This window comes from Eschscholzia californica, unplaced genomic scaffold, assembly GCF_041429995.1.
Source record: "Eschscholzia californica isolate CP2 unplaced genomic scaffold, dmEscCali1.0.p SCAF_5, whole genome shotgun sequence".
NCBI lineage: Eukaryota > Viridiplantae > Streptophyta > Magnoliopsida > Ranunculales > Papaveraceae > Eschscholzia > Eschscholzia californica.
In genome coordinates, this window is record NW_028238472.1 from 41,351,885 (window position 1) to 41,374,558 (window position 22,674).

The window sequence follows — 22,674 nt, forward strand, 5'->3', positions numbered from 1 at the left end:
AATTAACTTGTAACTGCAGAGAAGAGAAGAGAGAGAGAGAGAGAGAAAAAAAAAAGACTATTTCTCTAATAAAACATATCTGTTCTCGAATTACATCTATGAGACACAATCGATTTTGGTTAATGAGAACTCAAAATATGGATGACTCGAAATTATTTCTCTTTACAATTAGGATTAATATAAAATTGAAAAAAATTTAAAATAAATTAAGAATTAAAAAGAAACTTGGAATAGAAACTTTGCATTGGGTTAACTGAGTCATCATGTGTGGAAGTTAATTGGTGGTGGTGGTGACTTAAACTTAAAATAGTAGAAATAATGGCAGTTAAGGCCATCAAATTAGATCATTGGTGGCCGTGAATTGTGGGTGGTGCATGGAAGTTAAACTTTAGGTTAAGTCTTGGGCTGGGCTTACATTTGGTTTGGGTTAAAGGGGAGGGGCCAATAAACTTTAGGTTTGGATATTTTAATAATTTTATATGACAAACAGTGGGGATGATTAAGGGCCAGGGGGGGCATGGCCCCTCCTGGCCCTAACATACCTACGTCCCCTGCCTGTTGATTATAAAATGTAGAACCAGATAAGAAAAGACTACATTACTTGAATTGGAAAAAGCTCAAGAAAAGTTTGAAAAGTGGTGGTTTAGGAATCCGAGATATGGGTCAGGTGAATATGGCATTGGTCGGAAAACTAGTATGGAGATTTCTTAGTGAACCGGAAGCTTTATGGGTGAAGTTATTAAAGGCCAAGTATCTGAAACAAGACGACTTTTGGACTCATAATAGTCAATCAACTGCTACGAGTACATGGAAAAGCATGTTAGAACTCCGGAAATTCATTGATTTGGGGAGATGCTATGTAGTAGGAGATGGTGCGACTATAAGAATTTGGCAGGATCCATGGATTCCCTCCCTAAGAGGATTCAGGCCAAGTCCGAGAGAAACAGATGAAGAGATCCCTATGGTATTCTGGGTAAAAGACCTCATAGACCCAATTACAAAGACTTGGAATAGGAGTGTGGTTTCACAAATTTTTGATCCGATTTCTACTACTGAAATCTTGAAATTGTCATATTCACCTAATGCGAAAGACTCTCTGATTTGGTGCTTGACTGAAAAGGGTGTTTTCTCGTCCAAGTCTTTATATAAAACCATTGAAGAGGAAAATCCTTCCTCTTCAAACAACAATGATGAGAGTATGGTTGAGTTCCCATGGTCTCTACTATGGAGGATGAATGATATAGCACCCAGAATTCAATTTTTTATATGGAGGTTATTGCATAATGCTCTGCTGGTTCGCGTCAATTCATTGAAATACAATCCTATTGAAATTAAGTTATGTCCCATTTGCCATGAAGAAGAAGAGGATATCGACCACTTATTCAAAGAATGCAAATTTGCTAAAGAGCTATGGTTTCGTTCTCCGCTTGGAATAAGAATGGAGGGAAACATGACTCTTCGAGAAACTGTTAAACATTGGTTTGTACAACAACACAACAGTGAAGGGGTAAAAATCGGACTACATTTGATGTGGTTTCTATGGAAAGCAAGGAACAAGAAAGTCTTTGAGGGGTCGAAGTGAGTTCTGCAAGAATCATTGAGGAATCTTTAACTATGATACATGAATTCGGCACCTATGGTACTCCTCAGGGTTATGAAAGTAATGAACAACAAACCCAACAGCATAGTGGTTTTTGGGAACCCCCTACTGAAGGTGTAGCAAAGATTAATGTGGACGGAGCTTGGTCAAATTCAAGAGGCGGGGCAGCAGCAGTGATTAGAAACCATGAGGGACAGTTTATTGCCGCTGCAACCAACATCTTTCAAGCAAATAGTCCAATTGAAGCTGAAGCTAAATCGATGCTTTTGGGCATTGAACTAGCGAGACGTTTGAACGCAAGAAAGTGTATCTTCGAGGGAGACGCACAAAATGTTATCAAGGCTTGCACCTCACCAATTGAAGAATCACCATGGAGAATTAGAAGTATCGTAGCAGAAATCTTTGACAGTCTACACAATTTCGAAGAATTCAGATTCAAATTTACGCAAAGAGAAACCAATTGTGTGGCTCATAATCTCGTTACATATGCAGTGGATAATCGAGTTGTAAACACTTGGATAGGCCAAGTACTACCTACATGTATCAGTGAATCTATCTTGTTTGATAGTCTTCACATTACTTCTTTGATTCTTAATGAATGATAGGCCGAAGCCTCTTTTCATCAAAAAAAAAAAAAAAAAAAAACATTACGAAGATAAACATATTTAATACAAGAACAACAAAATATTTCAGAAAAACTAAAAAGATTCATGTAGCGATATAGAAATTCTACAAGCTTGAAAAATATATTTCTCGTTCTTTCTGGTTTCTTGAAGAACCACAAAATTGTTTGAAGAAAGGTGAAACCGTTGAAACTGTTACATTTATTATTGACCGAGAATTTTAGGCGCAAAAGTGGATTTTTTCAAGAACCATGTTACGTTTCAAACCTTTCACATATTTTTTAAACATGTGGGAAAATAAAATTTGTGGAAATAGAAAAGGTGAAACATATCAATCCTGTAGTTAGTTTGTCTGTGTAGATGGATAAAATGGGCTATGGACTTTTTACCTCTTGTTTGTTTGACCTTTTACTCAAAAATACACCTCTTAATGCAAATTAACCCTAAATAGGTAGATGACCAAATGTTTCAAAATAAAAAGGTAAGAGTGGTTTAGTGAAATCAGCAATGGCAAGTGACTCTAGCTGTAACAACATCATCATGGGCGCCCAGTCATCATTCACATTTTTCAAGCTAACTGATATGGAATCTCCATGATGATTGGATGATCAAGCTTTTGGTAGGTCAATTTTATCCATAGATATTTTTCTCCCCAAAATTGCTCAAATGGGCCACAAAATAGACCACTTACAAAAAATACCCGCTAATATTTGACAAAAGTTATTGTTGTAGTCAATTATTGAGATAACCAATAGTTGTTAACATTGATTCCAAAAAAAAAAAAAAAAAAAAAAATTGTTGTTAACATTATCTTTTTTTTTTTTGACAGATAAGCTAATTCCATTAATAACATCCAAAAGATGTACATCGTACAAGCTTACAAATCCAAAAGTTGTTAACATTATCACAAAATTGAAATTGTGTAAACATTATGAGTTAATTCTTATTTGGCCCCCTACTTTGTGACCAGCTTCAAATATGATCCTCAAATTTTTGTAAATTCAAATATGACTTCTTATTTTCATACAAATGTCATAACTACCCCTCCTATTAATGTATTTTCAAAATAAAATAAAAAATGAAAACCTAAATTCCACCTCACTTCCCTCTCCACCACTCATCTCACTCCAACTCACCTCTCTCTCTCTCTCCACCTCACCAGTCTCTTCTCCGATGAAGGTCGTCGGCCGGAAAATTTTTCGGCCGGCGACCTTCAAACTAAAAAAAAAAAAGAAATTTTCTCTCATCTCTCTCTCTAAAAACTCCGGCGAAGGGAACCCCCTTCGCCGAAGTTTTTTAGAAAGAGAGAGAGATGAGAGAAAAAAAATTTTTGTTTAGTTTGAAGGTCGCTGGCCGGAAAATCGGAGAAGAGATTGGTGAGGTGGAGAGGGAGAGAGAGAGGTGAGTTGGAGAGAGAGGTGACGTGGAGAGAGATGAGTGGTGGAAAGGGAAGTGAGGTGAAATTTAGGTTTTCTTTTATTTTATTTGAAAATACATTAATAGGAGGGGTAGTTATGACATTTGTATGAAAATAGGAGGCCATATTTGAATTTACAGAAATCTGGGGGTCATATTTGAAGCCGATCACAAAGTAGGGGGGGCAAATAAAAATTAACTCAAACTATATTTGAGCTAAAAGTTCATCTCACATCTACAAGTAGGTTCGAAACTCTCTCAGTATGTTTTTAGACTTTCACATCACATGAGGCATGATAAAATCCACATATTAGAAAATAACATATTATAAACTGACTTTTGAGGTAGTATGATAATTTATCATGTGTTACAAAAATACAAAATTTCTAAAGGATTGAAAAAGACTTCAAGAAAGAATATGGTCATTTTTGTTCATAATATATTGTGAACGATTTAGTATTGAAGTTGAAGAACAAAGTAAGATATTTTTCATAACGCATTATGACTATTTATTACATTACGAGTGCTCAAGTCTAAAATAAGACTATTTATAGTACATTATAAGCAAGCATAACACGTTACGACATAACACTAGATTTTACAAGTTGAGGAGTATTCTGGTACGGAAAAAACTGATTTTGGATGTCTGATACGTGTTTTTTTCCAATAATTTTATTTAAAACTAAGATTATTGAGGTGTAACCGCCGATCTTTAACGAAATAGGAGTTGTTTTCTATTTCATGACGCAAAATAAATTTTAATTTTTTTTTTCTCATATTGGACATGAGAGTGAAGACTTCTTTGGTAAGTAGGGCACTAGTTAGCGCCTCTCCCTCAATGATTATCCTAAAATGTGTGGAAAGTTGCATATGCAGGAAAACTTTGCTTTAAATGAGGTAATTTCTAGAAAGGTCAAAATAATATTGAAAATGAATAGAAAAGCACACAACATTTGAAAATTATTATTCTGGTCAAAAAGTGTGCAAATACTAAAATACCATTTTTTGTCATTTTGTGTAACTAAATTCTTTTATTTTTCTTTAAACTTTAAATCGATATAACTTTTGTTTGAGATGTCGGATTTCTATAAAAATTATATATTCAGAAATGATTTTTCATTAGCTTTCTAACAAGATCCACTTTCAATACTTTTTTTTTCAAAAAAAAAAACCCAGAAAAAAACGGCGTTTTTTTCCTTTACGTTTTTCTGCAAACGTGTTTGCAACAATCTTTTCTGCAAACGTGTTTGCAACAATCGGTTTTTACAAACTTGTTTGCAACAATCTGTTCTGCAAACGTGTTTGCAACAATCTGTTCTGCAAACGTGTTTGCAACAATCTGTTCTGCAAACGTGTTTGCAACAATCTGTTCTGCAAACGTGTTTGCAACAATCTGTTCTGCAAACATGTGTTTGCATAATGTAAACTGCAAACATGTGTTTGCATAATGTAAACTGCAAACTGTGTTTGCAAAATATAGATTGCAAACATGATTTGCAAATTTTGCAGAATATAATCTTGAGTTGCATATCTTGCAAATTCGATTTGCCAATCGATAATATAAAGTATGTGTACGAAATCTTGAGTTTGGAATTGATTTCATCATTCATCATATAAAACTCAGGAAGAAATTTTGTGGTCAAATTTAAGATCAAACCTTCAAAATTCTTATTGTTTTTTAATTTAAGATTACACATTCAATACTTCAAGATGAAATAATGTAGAAAGTGAGAGTAACTTGATCAATGAATCATATAGAGACACACAACAAGAAGCAAGAAATAAATGAATAATAAGTCAATGCAAAATCGAGGCAAACAATAGAGCCATTCACGGTTTACCGAACTCTTTTTGAGAAGGTTCCATATCTCCCGACATGATTCAATTCCATGTAGTTGCATGTTTTTTAAACATTTTATCGAACACCTTCTGAGCGTATTTCATATCACCGAGTTTTCAATCTATATTTTGTGAAGAAGAGTGTATTGGAAGCCCACTTTCCGACATCATAGAAAACAACGAACAAATACAATTATTCAATCATTTACCTTGCCCATAAAAGCTGAAGTTCTGCCTAATCTTCCTATCCCGACGACAACATTAGCAGGATTACCACCAGGAGCCTTCTTAAATGTTGGTGCTTCAGCAAGTGAAACTCCACCAACAATTCGAACAAAGTCTATTAGCATCTCGCCGAAGCAATATACAAGTTCTTTACTGTCTCCATTTCTTTCCATCAATTGAGCTTCAGCTACACCTTTCAGAAGAACCCAACTCTTAAGCTTCATTATGAATTGAAATAATGGCTCTGGAAGATCTCATACTATATGAAATGAGTTTATGCCAAAATATGAAAATGGGATCTGAAATCAAACTCCATAAAAAAGGTGACTAGTATTATGAATAATTTAATGACCTAAACAATTATTTTTTCTATTTATATAACTCAATCAATGGATCAAACTACTCCATGAATTCCTGATGTATGTTTGCCAACTTTAGTTGGATCAGACAAAACTTGAAGTTTCTTATCAATACATGTTTTGGAGTTTAGCAAGGAAAACATGAAGCTTTCTTTCAATCCAAGTTTGATCGACAATAAAAAAAATCTATTCAATCCACTTCCAGTTTAGCAAGATAACTTGAAAGCTTCCACCTCTCATCAAAAAAAAAAAAAACTTGAAAGCTTCCACTCATACTAGAAATGTGTTCCGAAATTTACCGAGAGATAACTTGAATCCTTTCAATCTGGTCTCTAGCAACAAGTTTCAACTATATTCAGATCTTGAAGCTTTGCAAAACTTCTATAACAAACCGGAATTTCAAAGGAGAAATTGTTTCTCGGGAGATTCATCGGAGCAAATTACTATATTCAGACGAAAAATCTTATAAATATTCAGCGAATTAGACTACCTTGATGGATAAGAAGATGAATGCTAGGGCATTCTAGAGAGAGAAAGTAAAGCTGGAGCAGAAAGTGAAAATGAAGAAGATAAGGGTATTTCTGGAACGATTTTTGTCAAAATGACCTTAAAAATAATTAACCATATTATTTGAAACAATAACGACAATTATATGTAGTATTATGGTAGATATTAGTTATTTGAAAAAGTTAACTGCTTTTTTACTCATTTAGTAAAATATTCTGACCCATACACTCATTTTCTCGCTTTAAATATGTATATGAAGGGGCGGAACAACAACTAGGTCAGAAGGGGCCATAGCCCCCTCGAACTAGCCGCAGTGGTGTTTATGGTAAGCTTGTAACCATGATTCTCAAAGATATTAATCAAAATAAAACGTTGGAAGTAACAAGTGAATTCTCTTGGCCTTTCTGGTGGTAATGCTAGGTCACAACTCAAGGGTTCGAATTCTGTTGGAAACATATAAATTTTTTATTTTACATGTATATTTTTCATGCATTTAGAAAGCGCTAACAAATTTTTTTTTGAAAACCTCGTTTAATTTTAGATACCACACACTTCTTTCGAAGTTTGAGAAAAAGAACATTCATTCAAATGGATTGGACAACAAAAAAAAACTGTCTCTTTCAACAAAGTTTTGTTCCAAAAACTTATATTTACAAGACGATCTCAAGTGATGAAAATAAAATAAACCAAAATCGTAGTTTTTAGTAATGGTACTACTCTTATTTCACATTATATCCAAAAATCGTTATTTATGAAAAGAGTATAAATATAAAATGTAAATAAACTAGGGTATAGCCCGTGCCCATAGGGCACGGAAATTTCTATATTTATTTATATAAAATTATCAAATATTTTGGTTATACAAATATTGAAGTAATAGAAATATATTTAAAATAATAACCAGTATTATATTGAGTTGTTTGAAGGGAGAAAAAAGAAAAGAGAAAAAAATAGTTAGAGAGTTTACAGGGAGTGGGTAGTTATTCTGATGGTTAAATATCTATCTTTTCAAAGACTTTTTAAAAACAAGGGTCATGATTTACAAAAGAAAACTGGACGACCGAGATTTATAAACCAAAGTTATGACATGGCACCAATACTTATGTCATTTGTTATATAGACTAGGCATAGTCCCCGCCCTACGGGCGGGGAAATGCCCCTTATACAACGTGAAGAAAACATCAACAATACAATCTAATTTTTCTATACCAGAAATCCCAAATTGAAACATACCAATGTAAGATATATAAAGTTTTTACCAAAACTCATATCACAAAAAAAAATTTGTTGTTGCAGTATTCATCTACAAATGTTGAATTAACATCTTATATTACAAAAGAGATGCAGTGAAAATGATGAATACGTGAAGAATACTTACAAACATTACCTTACAAACGCCACAAGTAATTTTGTCATAAATTTCACTTGTAAAAGCTTTCACTTCTGAAGCCCAAATCAGCAAATCGGGTTAATGCTACAGTGTTATTCCAAGATGAATCATTGCCAAGGCAGGGTATATCAGAACCATCTCATGAATTTTCCGTCTCCCAGGCCGTAAATAGAAATCTGGATTTTTCAAATTGCACGCCCAGCAAACTCTGAGGGTTTACATCAAGACGAGAAGCACCGTACATGCAAGTTACTGTTAGGAACGGGTTACCTTGGTTCACATTTGCAGTAAACAAGAACAAAGATGTTCTTGCAGCTACAAGGAAGAAAATTAGTGTCTGCAGGAAGTACGACTGCAGTTGGATGTACACTTTCTACTCCTTTCACCAAGTTGCAGAAAAGAGTGTAGGGTGGATAAGCCAAGGATGTAAACTTAAAAGTCGTGAATACGTTCCTAATGTTGTCTGTGAAATGAAAGTCACCAGTGCCCAGTGCTCAACTAAGCATAGAAATAAAGATCAATGTATGGTGAGAGAATTCATATTATTTGGTAATCAACCCGGACAAGCAGGTGAAGATACACGACATTTCGAACACAAAAGTGAGCTTGCAGCCGCTATTGTAAAGGTCCTAAGAGAAACCACTGGCACATCACCAAGTGGTGGGTCTAAGAATGATAATTCTGCAGATTCATATAAGATGAAGTTGTCGGATTTCTTGCCAGAAGAGACCTCCTGCTCCAGCTCACCAAGTACGGTTGTTTTACTCCCAAGTGGCTTTCATGGGTTGCCAGCCAGCGGACGACCTTCACCACTAATTCATCGCTGGAGATCGGGTGGAGTATGTGACTGTGGTGGCTGGGATGTTGATTGCAAACTAAGAGTTCTTTCCAACCAGGAAGAACTCAGTGAAAGCTCATGCAAATCCAAAGCTTTTACAGCACCAGAGCAATTTCATCTTTTCGTTGAGGTATTTCTACCTCTACTCTTACCTTTACGGTCCTCCATCTTTCCATTTTATCTCGACTATAGTTTTATCTGTAGGAGTTTTAAGCATCTTTCGGTTCTCCCTTTTCTATATTTGAGAATTTCTTTCATTCTAAACTTCAATTTTATGTCTCAAAAGTTTAATTTCCATAAAGAAATTTTTCATAGTATCAATTAGCTAAGTATTTCGATGTTATAGTATCCGCGATGATAAAAGAGAAGAACTATACTAAAATTCTTCTTAAAAAATTTCCACAGGAAGGAGTTAAAGAGCAGAAGCCATTTTTCTGCTTCACCACTTAGAAGAAGGGTATCTATTCAGTTGATTTCAATACATCTATCTCTTTCATTGCAAGCCTTCTCCATTTGTATAGCTTTCCTACATAGTAGAAATCTTGCTGAGCTACCGGAAACGGGTAACCTTCTCGGTGAGACAACTTCACGGGAACCCATAACGATGAGAACTAATAGCATGAAGGATGCAACATCAATTGATTGGACGAGTATATCAAATTCTGCCTCTTTTCCACCTCATTCTCCTTTTGCAAGGGTTTAGTTACTCAGAAGGTGCTATCAGACTTCGTCTATCTAGTCGTAAGTAAATATATTTAAATAGCAAAGTGTTCAAGGACCTAAACAGGTATTCCACAGATGTACATAAATCAACTTAAATGCAGAAAATTGCAAATGTAACAAATAGTGAATAACCAGTTCCAAATCAAGATAAGGAACTTCTTATTTACAGTTTGTCTGGCAATTGAGTCTAAATTTGCTTTCATATCCGTAGTAATAGTGCTCAATCTCTATTGGAATGTGCATAGTGAGACAGTCTGGTAAGAAGAACCCTTTGTTTTTTTTGTTTATGGTATTAGTTTGTAAAATCAGCAGCAAGAATGCTTATATATGAAGTTAATAATCTTGAATTCCATATTTTGTCCCTTTGCTACTTTTGCTTTGCGAATTCAATATCGTAAATAATCTCGTCAAAGAACTTCTTAATTTTTTCTTTTGCTCACAGATCCTCTCTCGAATAAGAACAATGCCGAGAAGAAAACAAGAAAAGACAATCTCAAAGAGAAGAAAAATAAGGTATTAAACTCTTCTTAACTTCACATTAATATAAAACTACTAACTACAGATATTTTAGGACACTAAGAACTCAATATCACAACCACATCAGTGAGATCGAATCCAGGTCGATTTATGGAGAAAACCTAAAAGCTAGGAGATAGTCGTCTACTCAGTCAATCGAGGAAGAGTGTCCCTATTCCTCTGCCTCTTTTTAAAAGAGAATGCCTCCAAACCACTTTATCCAAGGTCTTTAGGGAGGTCATCTACATTTCTCTTTATCTAATAACATGTAAAATATATGTACAACACAAAAAGGTCTCATGGTTAGATAAATTTGTAGTCTTCGTCGTCACCGTTTGTTGAGTTGTTTGATGAATTTGTAGAGTCTGAATCATCAAAAGCAATGATCTTCGATAAACCAACTTTAACAGGACAGACAGTTTGAGGTTTGAATGGCACACGTATATTACTCGAAACAACTTCACACCCATCTTGTAGTTCTTTCCTGAGATCAGGAGGCAAGAAACAATCCATGGATAATCCCTTTATGTTAAAATCTACCTCTTCAATTGTCCAAACTTCTTCCATTCTTGTTTTTGAATGTGTTTCAGAGTTCTCGCCAAATCTAAACAACGAAACAGTTGTTCGACCGCCATGTGCGATGTTAATTCCATCGACATAACGATAATCATGGATCAAAGATTCCATGGTGGTTTCCCAATAGACACTTTCATCACCTGTAGAATTCTTTATCCTGAGAAGGTGAGTGTCTTCTAGCTGAACAAGTAAACCAGTTCTTTGGCTGAAATAACCCCAAACTGTATGACACATGATCTCTACATTACTGCTGCTTCTATCTTTCAATGTGGTTTGTTCAGCTTCAAGTTTTAGTACAAAACAGTCTTCATTGTTTATAGCTTTCTCTCCTATGCAGATCGAATTCGAAAATAGATTGGCTGTCAACTTTGGATCAAGACCCTGTTTCATAACGTAACCCAAATTAAAACATCTTCAATATATCCATTTTTTTATCGTCTATTTTGCATTTAAAGATCTATCAGTTATATGTGTGATTAAATTTATCCGTTCTGTATATGACTTGACCGTGCCCTCGTAAGAAAATGTCTATATAGACGTGTTGTCATCGATGCCTTAATCAGTACGGCCAGTTAGATGGATCATATGTTTATATCAAATTGGGACCCATCATCATCAATAGCTTTGTTTTTATCTTTTTCTTTCTTTTAACAGGGAAAGAGCTTTAATAACAGAAGAATACTATATTGCCCAAAAATGTGGCGATACGACTCTCATTGGTCTGGCCATTTTCATGTCTACACATCCAAACCAATGAGAGTCAGCAACTTCAGTTTCTGGGCTGTAATCACTTCGTACAACATGAGAGTGAATTTCTTTTGTAAAACACTTGTGGTGGTAGACCGACCAGCGGGAATCTAGCTAAAACCTTTAACTTTGAAGCATCAAAATCAGTGTAATTAATTGAGTAATTAAGGTAATCTTCTATAGAGAGAGAGAAGAGATGAACCCTAAAACTAACCTGCAAGAATTGACGAAGATGTCTCGGTGGACCACGAGAAGCATGAGAATGGTGCCATGGAGTTTGTCTCCAAGCAACTTTACCATCATTTCCTGCACTTATTTTACAACCAGACAATACCAATTCCAAACTCCATAGTTCTGGTCTTTACATGAAAGAGAGATTAGAGGGAAAGACTTATTCTTTTAATCAAACATCCGTAAAAATCGTCGGATGAGAATGTTGGAGTACTAAATGGAGAAATCATGTCAGAAGATATCGACACTTGATTTTTAGCAAATTCAGGTATAAAATGATTAAATTTTCAAGCTCCAATCGGTGATCAAATATTTTCTCATAAAACTTAATAATTCGAAAGTGGGTAGGAATTGTTCACCAAATTTACAAGAAAAGAAACCCAATTAACATATTTTATGAGAAGAACCGCTTATCTTTTCTGTTCGGATTCCTTCTCTTCCAGCCACTTTTTGATAGCCTCGCCCAGAAGTTGAAAAAATAGAACCACGATTGTTAGTTATAAGCTTTTGTACCTAGAACCGAGTAAAAAGTCAGGCAGACGATAGTTGAAGTACCTCAGTAGTTCTATCTTTAGGAATCCAAAGTTTGCTTTATCCTCAATCACTTACAATCTAAAAAAGTTTCAGAGACCTTAAACTAAAAAGTATTGAGAAAAAAAATACCACCTGGTTAAATACAACCACAAGTTACAGTTGAGCACACTTAGGATTTGCTAATTGGTTACTTAGACGAACTGCTACAAAAACAATATGAATAGTACCCAATTGAAGTCTTCCTCGAAATTATCTTTAAGGCTCAAACATTAAACTATATGTTTCACATTGATATAATGCATGAAAATATTTTTTGGTATCACCTAATATACTCGTCAAGTATACAGTTTCAATTGCCAATTCGAAGAATGACATCTATCATTTCCGTTAGACATGCTGATTTTAGCAACGTAAGTACAGATATTACTACTTGGACTCTCCATCTTTTTTCTTTGTCTCTGATAATTCTTGTATCTCTTTTGGGTGTTATAACCTTGAGAGAGAAGATTTGCCTTAGGGTGGGAATAGAAGCTAATGAGATATTGGAAACTTTAGAAGGTAATTGGTGCAACTCCTCAAATTGATAATGTAAGTTGTGAATTAAGTGAAACCTGCATTTTCTAGAGATCAATTAATATTCAAAAACCCTAAAAGAGATGATTCTAAAATGAAACCCTAGACTTAAACCCTAAAGCAAAGTAAAGACTTACCTACATAAGAATTCATGTCATTTCTTCACATCCCACAATCATATAATTCATCAGTCAGATATGATCTACGTGAACAATGACAACTAAACCCTATGAAAAATCTAACAAGGAAAGAAGGGATAGTAGATCGTAGAAAGATTGTTCCTACCTTCGTGATGACAATACGCGGTGAAGGAGGAACTGAAGCAAAATTGGAGAGAGAGAGAGGGAGAGAGAAAGAAGCTGAGAGAAACTGTATGGAGTCAATCGAATTGAATACAGAGAGTAAAGATGAATGACTCATGGGAGAGGAAAAAACCGTGAAGGATGACGAAGAGGCAAAGGGTTTTGGTTTTCAATGTGCTATTCAATTGAAGGTCTTGATTAAAAGATGAATAACCATATCATCCATTTGAACGACTAAGATTAAAAGAGAAGGGTTGCCTTTTTAAAATGTCTATGTGGCAATCAAATTATGTCCTACTCAGATTTTGTTATGTCCTAGTCATATTGTTTGTATTAATTATGTCCTAGTAACAAGGATCTGTTTTGTATAATAGATTGTCAAACAGAAACACCCGATTTCGTATTACATTGGTCCCCTTAGTCTTTAATCTTGGATTCGTCCGTGCGTATATGTATTTCATTATGGGAGTCATGTTGGGTAATGGATGTATAGTCATTTTTTTTGGTTGAGAGGATGTATAGTCATCATGATTAATTTATTCCTTCAATACCAAATTATGATTATTACAAGTATTATTAAAATAATGCATTTGCCTCATGTGAATTTGTTTAACAATATACAGGCAATTATTGGTATACAAACAAATGACTTTCTTATAAGAAATTGACCTTTGAAAATGAACTTCATGGATTGACAAAGTTGGAGTTTATCATTGATTTCATGATCGATCATTCGATTGGCCAAGGAATAATAGACAAAGTTAGAGAAAATATCTCATTTCCCCTCCCCTTTTCCATCTCTCTCGGGCAAAAGAGGTGTTAGTGGGCTAACCAGGGCTGTAGCTCGGAGTCTTTAGAAAAATTTATAAGAGTAACATTAGGAAGGGCGTCCATTTACTTAAGCCCATTCCCTTAAAATTTGTCAATAGATTATGAGTAAGCTGGGTGAACAAAATAAAAACTTTAGTTTCATTAACTTAATTCTTGAGTTGGGATTGAAAAATCTAAAAACCACTAAGAAAGTACCACTCATACTCATCATCATTTTTCAATCTTTATGTGCTACTGTTCTTGTTCTTGGAGCGGGAACTACTCTCTCTTCCTCTTAGACAGTCATCTTCACTTTTCAGCAAGTTCAATTTCTTTATTCCTATCTTCAAACACTCCAACCCGAATCCGAAAGTTAGAAAAATATGAAAGGACATCTTGTTTTTCAATTCTCACTTCTAATTTAGAAAATATAATTGATTTCTTGAGCATGTGGGGTCAGATTATGACGTGACTAACACTACCAAGGTGCTTTTTTTTTTTGTTGAAAGATGATATATATTAGATAGAAATAAGAGTTCTATTACAATACAATTTACAAAGAAAATAAGGTACTTGTTTCCAAACCTTCGATCTGTTTTTCTTTCTTGTCCATTTTGCCAATTTGTCCGCTGCTTGATTGAATTTCCTGCTTGTATGAGAGAATTTCACTATTTCTAATCTCTTTTTTATTTCCTGGATTCTTTTGATATGTATTAGGGATTGCCATTGAATATTGTTCTTTCCTTTCTGAAGATATTTTATGATATTAATGTTGTCACTTTCGATAATGATTTTTTTATATTCATGAGATTCTGCCCATTGTATTCCTTTGAGGATTGCAATAGCCTCACCTTCCTCCGCGTTTCTACTTCTTGAGGTGTATGATGCCGCTTCGACCAATTTAGATTCATTGTCATGGACGATAAGACTGATACCTGTGATACTTTGTGTGTTTATAAAAGATGCGTCTACATTGATCTTTAAAAAGGACGTTCCAGGGGGGATCCATTTTCCTTGTTCTGTTTTGGTTTTTGTTTCATTCACTATTTGAATTTGTGGGAAAGTCGTAATGATGTTAATAATTGTGTCTAGCGTGTTGATTTCGTGTTGAAAGCAATGGTCACATCTAATTTTCCATATGTTCCACATAATGGTAGCGTAATGAATGTTGTTAATTGTGTAAGCATTCTGGTCATTTATTTCCCAGGAGAAAATCCAATCTCGAACAGATATAATATTTTCAGAAATTATATTAAAATAGAACCAAATATTTTTTGCCAGGGGACAGTGAAGGATAGCATGTTCTATGGATTCTATCTCATTACAATTCGGGCAGATTCTGTTGTTATCAATGTATTTTCCTATCCTATCCCTAACTGGGAGTGCTTTAGTACAAATTTTCCATAAAAACATTTTTACCCTGGGAACAACCGGTAGGGACCAAAGGAAGTTCTAATTAGGGGATTGGGGTTGGGGTGTATTCATACTGATACATAGGTGTTGGTACATGGATTTGACACTAAATTTTCCTGATTTGGTAAGAGTCCATTTCCTTTGATCTTCACTATCTATAGAGATCGGGATCGCTAGAATAAGATTTTTAGTCTCGTTATCGAATTCATTGTTAAGGATGTTTTCGTTCCAGTTACCTTGGTCCATGAGCTGAGATACCTTATTTAGGTTAGAATTCTGGTTATAGGGAATAGATGGGAGCGTGGGGATCCAATTGTCAGTCCAAATATTTATACTTTTTCAGTTGTGTACTTCCCACATCGTGTAATTTCCTATTATATTGAGATATTTATTAATATTTTTCCAAATCCAGGAATGATGGGATTTCGCCGGGCCTGGGTTATCTGTATTGTCAAAGTACTTGGCTTTCAAAAGCTGAACCCACATGGACTCCGGTTCAGATTTAATTCTCCAAGCTAATTTGCTCAACATCGCTTGGTTATCCAGCTCTAGGGGGTGGATTCCAAGACCACCCATGTATTTTGGAAGACATATCGAAGACCAAGATTTGGTACATATGCCTTTGGACTTACCCCACCAGAACGACTTTTGCAAAGTCGTAATGCTTTTGCATATGCCCTTGGGAAGGGCGAAGCATTGCATTTGGTATCGGGGTACGGCCGCGGCTATAGTCGAGATGACTATAGTGCAACCCGCTTGAGAGAGAAAACTGTGATTCCATTTGTCTAATTTCATTTTTATTTTATGGAGAATATCATTAAAATTTTGCTTTTTATTAGCACCTATGAATAATTGTGTTCCTAGATATTTCTCCGACGTCGAGGCGTATTTTACTCTTAGAGAACGCATAATCATACGTTTGAATTTAGGATGAGAGTTTTAGAGTAAAAAATGTTAGATTTTGCGTAGTTGATCATTTGTCCAGACGCGTTGCAAAAGGTATTAAGGATAGTCTTGAGTATATGGATATTATCTAGAGAGTTACGACAAAAAATAATGCAGTCGTCTGCGAAAAGAAGATGAGAGATGGAGAGATTAGGGTTTTTTGTAGGAAAACCTTTGAAATTATTTCTATCCTGTTCCTCTTTAAGCAGACGACTAAGCCCCTCCATAGCTAGAGTGAACAAAAAAGGGGAGAGGGGGTCTCCTTGTCTGATTCCTCTAGAGGGGTGGAAAATGGGACCAGGATGCCCATTGACTAAAACCGCCATTGAGGAGGTTGTAATGCATTGGGCAATCATATTGATCCAATGATCCGAGTAACCCAATTTAGACAAGATTTCTGTTAGGAAACTCCATTCTATCCTATCAAAAGCTTTGGACATGTCCAGCTTAAGTCCAAAGTAACCCGTAGCACCTTTCATGGTTTTGAGAGAATGGATGATTTCCTGCCCCATGATAATATTATCAGAGATTTGTCTACCTGGGACATAAGCCGCCTGGAAAGGGGAGATGATATTATGAAGCGAGTGTTTGAATCTATTAGCCAATATTTTCGTAATAATCTTATAGGTGGTGTTTAAAAGGCTAATGGGTCTATAGTCGGCTGGCGTTTGGGGGGTTGTGGTTTTCGGGATGAGGCATATATGAGTATGATTAGTGTCTTGTGGAAGCTCAGCTGTCTCAAAGAATTCTTGAACTAATCTGAATATTGGGACTAACAGTTTTCCAATTCGATTGGAAGAAGTAGGGGGGATATCCATCGGGACCCGGTGCCGCTTCTTTTTTAAGGCTACTAATAGCACTATTAATTTCTTCCTGGTCGGGGATTCTATTAAGCTCTATGTTTTGTTCTAGCGTGATGGTTCGTTGGAAAAGATTGAGAATGGAGTGATTATTACTATGACCCTGAGAAGAACTAATAGTGAGAAGATGTGAGGTAAAAATAGCTTGGATTTCTTCTAATCCTTCCTGCCCTCACCATTGGTATCTTTAATGGCTATAATTTTATTAGTCCTATTACGTTGTATGGCTTGAGAGTGGAAAAATTTGGTGTTTCTATCTCCTACTGAGAGAAAGTTGTTCCTAGATTTTTCTTTCCATAAGGATTCTTGAAGCCTATACAAGTCTTCCAGTTGATTATTTATTACGTTGAATTCTTTTTTTGTAGTTATGTTATTAAGCTGTGTGATTAATTCTTTAATGTTATTCTCTATGTTTCCAAAGACCGTTTTGTTCCATTTCGTAAGGTGTCTACTGAGATTTTTAAGGTTAACTTGAATATTCTGATGATTAGTCCATTTGTCCGAAATAAACTTTTGACAATCAGGGTGGGACATCCAGGTACGAATAAATTTAAAGGGTTTAGGTTTGTTGCAGCTTAAGTCTGTGTCTGCTAAGAGAATTGGTAGGTGGTCGGAACCTACAGTTTCTAGGTGAGAGATACTAGAAAGATGAAATTTTTGAAGCCAGGGGAGGTTGGCTAGGGCTCGATCTAATCTTTCCTGAATAAAGTTTTCTCCAAATTGTCTATTATTCCACGTATAAGGATAACCTTTAAAACCCATATCTGTTAAATTAAGGTTGTTAATATATGATTGAATTTTGTGAGTGTTAGAGTTCGAGGTCGCCTTGCCTCCATCTTTATCCTGGACATCCAGGATAACATTAAGGTCTCCAATGATAACCCAAGGAATCTCATCTTGAATTTTGAGATTATTTAAGATTTTCCATGGTTTAAGTTTGTTTTTATGGTATGGGCTACCGTAAAATCCTGTAATACTATATTCAGGGTTTTTATTGCTATTATAGATTTCCGTGTGAATCATATTATTATCCGAGTATAGGATTTTAAGGTTAAGGTTGTGATTCCAAAACATCGCTAGGCCCCCAGATTTATTGGTCGGCTCAACGAAGAAGTGATCATAGTGTTTGTTAATTTTAAAATATTTTTTGATGTTATATGATTTTGTTTCTGTTTCGGCTATGAAGATGATGTCCGGGTTGTGGCTGTTGATCAGGCTCATAAGGTGTTTACGAGTACTAAAAGTAGAGATTCCTCTTACATTCCAACTAAGGACTTTAGGCCCTAAATTATTGATCATCTTAGTCTACCTCGTAGTTGTACTGATACAAATTCTCACCCGGCTCCTGAACTAAGTGAGACGCTAAAGGCACCTCGCGGGGTCGGCCAGGAGACTAATGAAATTTGGAGGAATTCTAGAGGCACCTGCTTGTTTGACTAACCCTAATAAAGCCCAGATGTCTAAGGCCTCAATCGAAGAACTTAAGGATGAGGTTAAAGAATTAGCGATTGTAAGGAAATCTAGGGTCGCCCTCTAGCAGGACTAACCCTTATAAAGGCCCAATTTTCTAAGGCCTCAAGCAAAGTACTTATGGTCCCCTACCCTAATTACTGCACTAAGTGAGATGCTAAAATCACCTCGTGGGGTCTGCCAGGAGACTAGTAAAGCTAGTAAGGAATTACAAAGGCACACTCTAGATAGACCAATCCTTATAACACCCAAAAGTCTAAGGCCTCTATCAGAAACTTGTCCTCTACCTCAATTACTGATGAGAATTAAAAGTTATTTCTATGTCCTATTAAAGCTAATGGTGGTAAGCTATCTTCTAGTTAGAGTGAAAGAATGCCTGGGTAACTAAAAGCACCAACAGTAGAGGTTAAAGAGGTTAGCACTAAAGAAACACGTTATTTCATGTATCTCTCCAAGAACTCTAAAGTTGTTACGATCCTGAGTATAACAGACAGGTCAATGAACAAAAGGAAGTACTAAAAGCTTAGATTTTCAACATAAGCATTAAAGAAATATAGCTAAACAGATGACAAATATGGTTAGAACATTAATATATCTACTAATTACTTCCTTACATACTAAGTTGTTACTCTAGCATATACTAATTATCAAAGATCGAAATTACAAATTACTCTAAACACAGATAGTCTGCCTCACATAAGCTACTCTAAGATTGATACAAAGGTTGTAAAAGGGACACAAGCAAGCTTAGAAAAAATGAGCATAAAATCGTTCAACGGGATGAACTAAAGAAAAGAACACTAAGAAATAACAAGAAGAGGCACTCGGAGAACTAGCCTAAGAAACAAAGATAACTATACTAATGAAAACACTAGCATCAAATCTACAGGCATGCAAGATTAAAGATATGAATTAGGCCCAAAGTTAAACAAAACCTAGAAATAGGTGATAAAAGCTAGGAACTAACTATTAACTTTTAAAACAGAAATAAACAAGTCTAGATTACTTCCCTGTCGTCGTCGGTGATTCAACGTTGACGATGAAGAACACTAGCTCAATTTTAACGACATGCAAGACCGCCGTCGTCTAGGAACCGACTTTGTCTTCTACTTGAAATTGCCCCTTATTGCTTCATGGATTTCAGTTCCGGCAGATGATAGACTAAACTTAAGGGTTTTAATTAAAATATGACAGTGTTCGGTGGAAGATGAGGTTTTATTAAAGATGAGAGTAGGTTTAGAGAGGTTTGTAAGTCAAAAAGGAAGATGAGGTTTTGGATTAAGAGTGATGGGTTTTATTAAAGACAGATTTGCTATTGGGGTAAATCGATTGGATTTTGTTTTTGGATCTGGTATGATTTTGAGGTTAGGGTTTCAATAGGGAAAATAATGATATATAGAAAATGGTTGTAAGGTGATGTTCTTTTGCACATAGAAGTTGAGTTGAAGAATGGATTGATCTTTAGGTTGATTTTGAGAAGGGTTGAGAAGATTAAAGGCAAGATTTTTGCTGGGATTGAAGGCGAAAGGGAGAAAGGGAAAAAAAACGTCTTGAGTTGTATGACGTCACTCTGGACCCTCTCTCTCCTCAAAAACCTCACTTACTAAAGTTATTCTACCTCCACACTACCAAGGTGCTTGAAATTGAAAAACAAGCATTATTTTGAAAGACTGTTTGTCTGCATATTATGTGTGTTGTTTTGTCCAAAAAAATTGAAATAATTTGAAAATTTTATGCATTTTTCGATTTAGTTGTCAATCTTGTTTATGCTTTTCCCAACTGTCATGATGAACTGCAATATGCTCAAGTAGATGAAATAGCTATGGGTAGAAACGGTTGATTTTTTAGAACTCAACCCTAACTCAGCTGTACGTTTGTCAACAAAAAAAAACTCAATTGTACAGTTTTTAAGGAGTGGTAGTGTATTTTTAGAGGTGCAATATGGAGAGGAAGAAAATGGCATTTACTTAGGTCCACCAAAAAGTATTTTTTTGAACCTAATTCCCATTTCAAGTTTTGTTTTGGGTCCTTACTGAATTGTGGGGATATACGACTAATTACCCCCCTCTTTTTGGACCTTAATAAATCCAAAAATTCTTATATAAATTTAAGAAATTTAGTTGTTCTTCTCATGATTAGAAATTAGCTAGAGACCTAATATTTTTTTTCTTTAACAATCACATAAAGTGAAGTCTCAACCTAAGAAATAAAGAAATTAGAAAGAAAAATAAGATACCCCCCCCCCCCCCCCCGAAATGTCCCCAACCAATAACACGGACGTTGGGGTTTCATGTCCCCCAATGTCCTGATCCACTCACCCCCCCTTAAAGCTAAAGAGAAGCAACAGGAGAAACATAACGAAGGAATACGTAGATATATGAGAAAAAATGAAATTAATGGACAGCATGGCTACCACCACTTGGTATAGTCATTACCCACTCCGCATCTTCCATGGATGTAGAAATCCATGATTTATTGAAATGAGGTATAATAAGGTAGAGGTAGAAATAAATGGATAGTCAAGCTCTATAAGATGCCTTTAAGGGTCTTTATATGATCATTGACACCCAAGATGTCTTTGTGATGGTAGTTATAGAAATTATTCAATTTATGGTATAATATGTTAACGATGTATCACGCATGTAATGATGTAATGACTCTTGAGTCCATGTTAAAAAAAAAGAACAAAGTATGTGAGAGAAAAATGAAGAGGGAGGAAATGCATCTTCCTTGCCATTGCGAGGCCCTACTTATAATAGTTCTCTTTTATTTTTATCTCTAGAGGGTGCTTATAGATACCATCATTTCAGGGCCCTTGTTAAATTGGGCTCCAAAGTAGGATTAGGCTGCCTCTAATAGTTTTGAATATATGTGGAGTAACTCTTTTTTTTTTTGCATTGTCAAGTTAATGTGCCCATCAAATTTTCGCACTGAATTTTGAAAATCTCGACTGCACTCTGATCGTTCATAGTTTATGTTAATCTATAGCTGCCACCGGTATGGTTGCATGCCATTAAGCTGAAGTAAAAAGAGTCGGACTTATAAGCGAGTACAACAGCATCCCCCAAAAAAAATGTTGTGCGCACTCGTACCCACCACGACTGCGCACTCGTACCCACCACGACTGCGCACTCGTACCCACCACGACGGTAATTGAACTTCCCTTTGTTAATGAGGGAAGTTATAAAGACAACCCTTAAATGTTGCTAAGCCGCCCACCAGGACGTGGCAAAACTTGGGAATTTAGGATTTAGCAATCTTGGAGGGGAAATTTTATATACACTTTTTTTTTTGATGAAGAGAAATACCATTAAATAAAAGAGTCTATTACAAACCAACTAAAATTTGGAAATAAAGGATGCGACATCATTCCAAATTTTCTTATGACCGTGGGTTCGACCTCATTTAGCTAAAGCATCTGCATAAGTATTACAATTTCTAGACACATGGGTGAATATAATTCCTGTGAATTTGTCCTTGATGTCTTTGATCTGTTGGATGATACTTTGTGATTGCCAGTGAAGACTTCCTCCATTGCCATTGAGAGCTCGGATTATTGCCTGATTATCACTCTCTAAATGCATATAAGATAATTGAAGTTGCATAGCACCTAGAAGACCAGATAATATCGCTAAGCTTTCACATTCTTCCGCATGTTGCCCTCGTACCGTATCTGCTACAGCTATTATATAGTTGGCCTCTGCATCTCGTATAATGTAACCGATTCCAGCCTGTTTATTTAAGTTAACGAAGGAGGCGTCTACATTGATCTTAATATATGGTGTCGATGGAGGTCTCCATGTTTGAATATTCGTTTTTTCCTTACATTTAGTGGTAATGCTAGACTCAGTTCTGAGTGGAGTGGTTGTGGTATTGTTAATCCTCTCTATCATCTGTAATGGATTTTGTTTATTCGTCATAAAGCAGTTCTCACATCTGGCTTTCCACAGAAACCATAGAATTTTAGCATATAGATTAATAGTTTCTTCCTCTAGAGGTTTCCATTGTTGAATCCACTGAATTGATCCGTTCTAACTTGGAAATGAAACCAGATTGCTTTCGCGAAAGAGCAATGCAGCATAACATGATCAAGAGTCTCCTCCTCATTACAGTTAACACATGAGTAATTATTACCAATAAATTTACCAATTTTTGCTTTTACTGGTAAGCTATTCGT

General features: G+C 35.5%; 3 protein-coding genes and 1 long non-coding RNA gene across 4 annotated transcripts; 1 reads left to right on the forward strand and 3 right to left on the reverse strand.

Moving 5' to 3' along the window:
• Positions 1-8,201: 8,201 nt before the first annotated feature.
• On the forward strand, positions 8,202-9,312 carry LOC147539276 (uncharacterized). Its single transcript, XM_086644094.1, has 2 exons — positions 8,202-8,927; positions 9,203-9,312. Exons 1-2 carry the CDS (start codon positions 8,202-8,204, stop codon positions 9,245-9,247), a joined length of 771 nt encoding a protein of 256 aa, XP_086500220.1. The 3' UTR covers positions 9,248-9,312.
• A 735-nt stretch (positions 9,313-10,047) lies between these two features.
• LOC147539277 (uncharacterized) lies at positions 10,048-12,567 on the reverse strand. Its single transcript, XM_086643097.1, has 3 exons — positions 12,470-12,567; positions 11,574-11,718; positions 10,048-10,993 (listed from the first exon to the last, which is right to left on the reverse strand). Exons 1-3 carry the CDS (start codon positions 12,565-12,567, stop codon positions 10,340-10,342), a joined length of 897 nt encoding a protein of 298 aa, XP_086499223.1. The 3' UTR covers positions 10,048-10,339.
• A 20-nt stretch (positions 12,568-12,587) lies between these two features.
• Positions 12,588-13,107, reverse strand: LOC147539278 (uncharacterized). The gene is made up of 3 exons (XR_015225635.1): positions 12,983-13,107; positions 12,835-12,857; positions 12,588-12,744 (listed from the first exon to the last, which is right to left on the reverse strand). It is a non-coding gene; the product is annotated as an uncharacterized LOC147539278 (long non-coding RNA).
• Positions 13,108-21,898: 8,791 nt separating this feature from the next.
• LOC147539279 (uncharacterized) lies at positions 21,899-22,417 on the reverse strand. Its single transcript, XM_086643098.1, has one exon. It carries the CDS (start codon positions 22,415-22,417, stop codon positions 21,899-21,901), a length of 519 nt encoding a protein of 172 aa, XP_086499224.1.
• Between the last annotated feature and the right edge of the window lie 257 nt (positions 22,418-22,674).

Coding starts and splice junctions, on each gene's coding strand:
- LOC147539276 (XM_086644094.1), top strand. CDS start 8,202: ATGCAAGTTACTGTTAGGAACGGGTTACCTTGGTTCACATTTGCAGTA. Junction 8,928..9,202: donor AATTTCATCTTTTCGTTGAG/GTATTTCTACCT, acceptor AAATTTCCACAG/GAAGGAGTTAAAGAGCAGAA.
- LOC147539277 (XM_086643097.1), bottom strand. CDS start 12,567: ATGGAGAGTCCAAGTAGTAATATCTGTACTTACGTTGCTAAAATCAGC. Junction 11,719..12,469: donor TCGAATTGGCAATTGAAACT/GTATACTTGACG, acceptor TTTCATGTAAAG/ACCAGAACTATGGAGTTTGG. Junction 10,994..11,573: donor ATCTTCGTCAATTCTTGCAG/GTTAGTTTTAGG, acceptor GTTATGAAACAG/GGTCTTGATCCAAAGTTGAC.
- LOC147539279 (XM_086643098.1), bottom strand. CDS start 22,417: ATGACGAATAAACAAAATCCATTACAGATGATAGAGAGGATTAACAAT.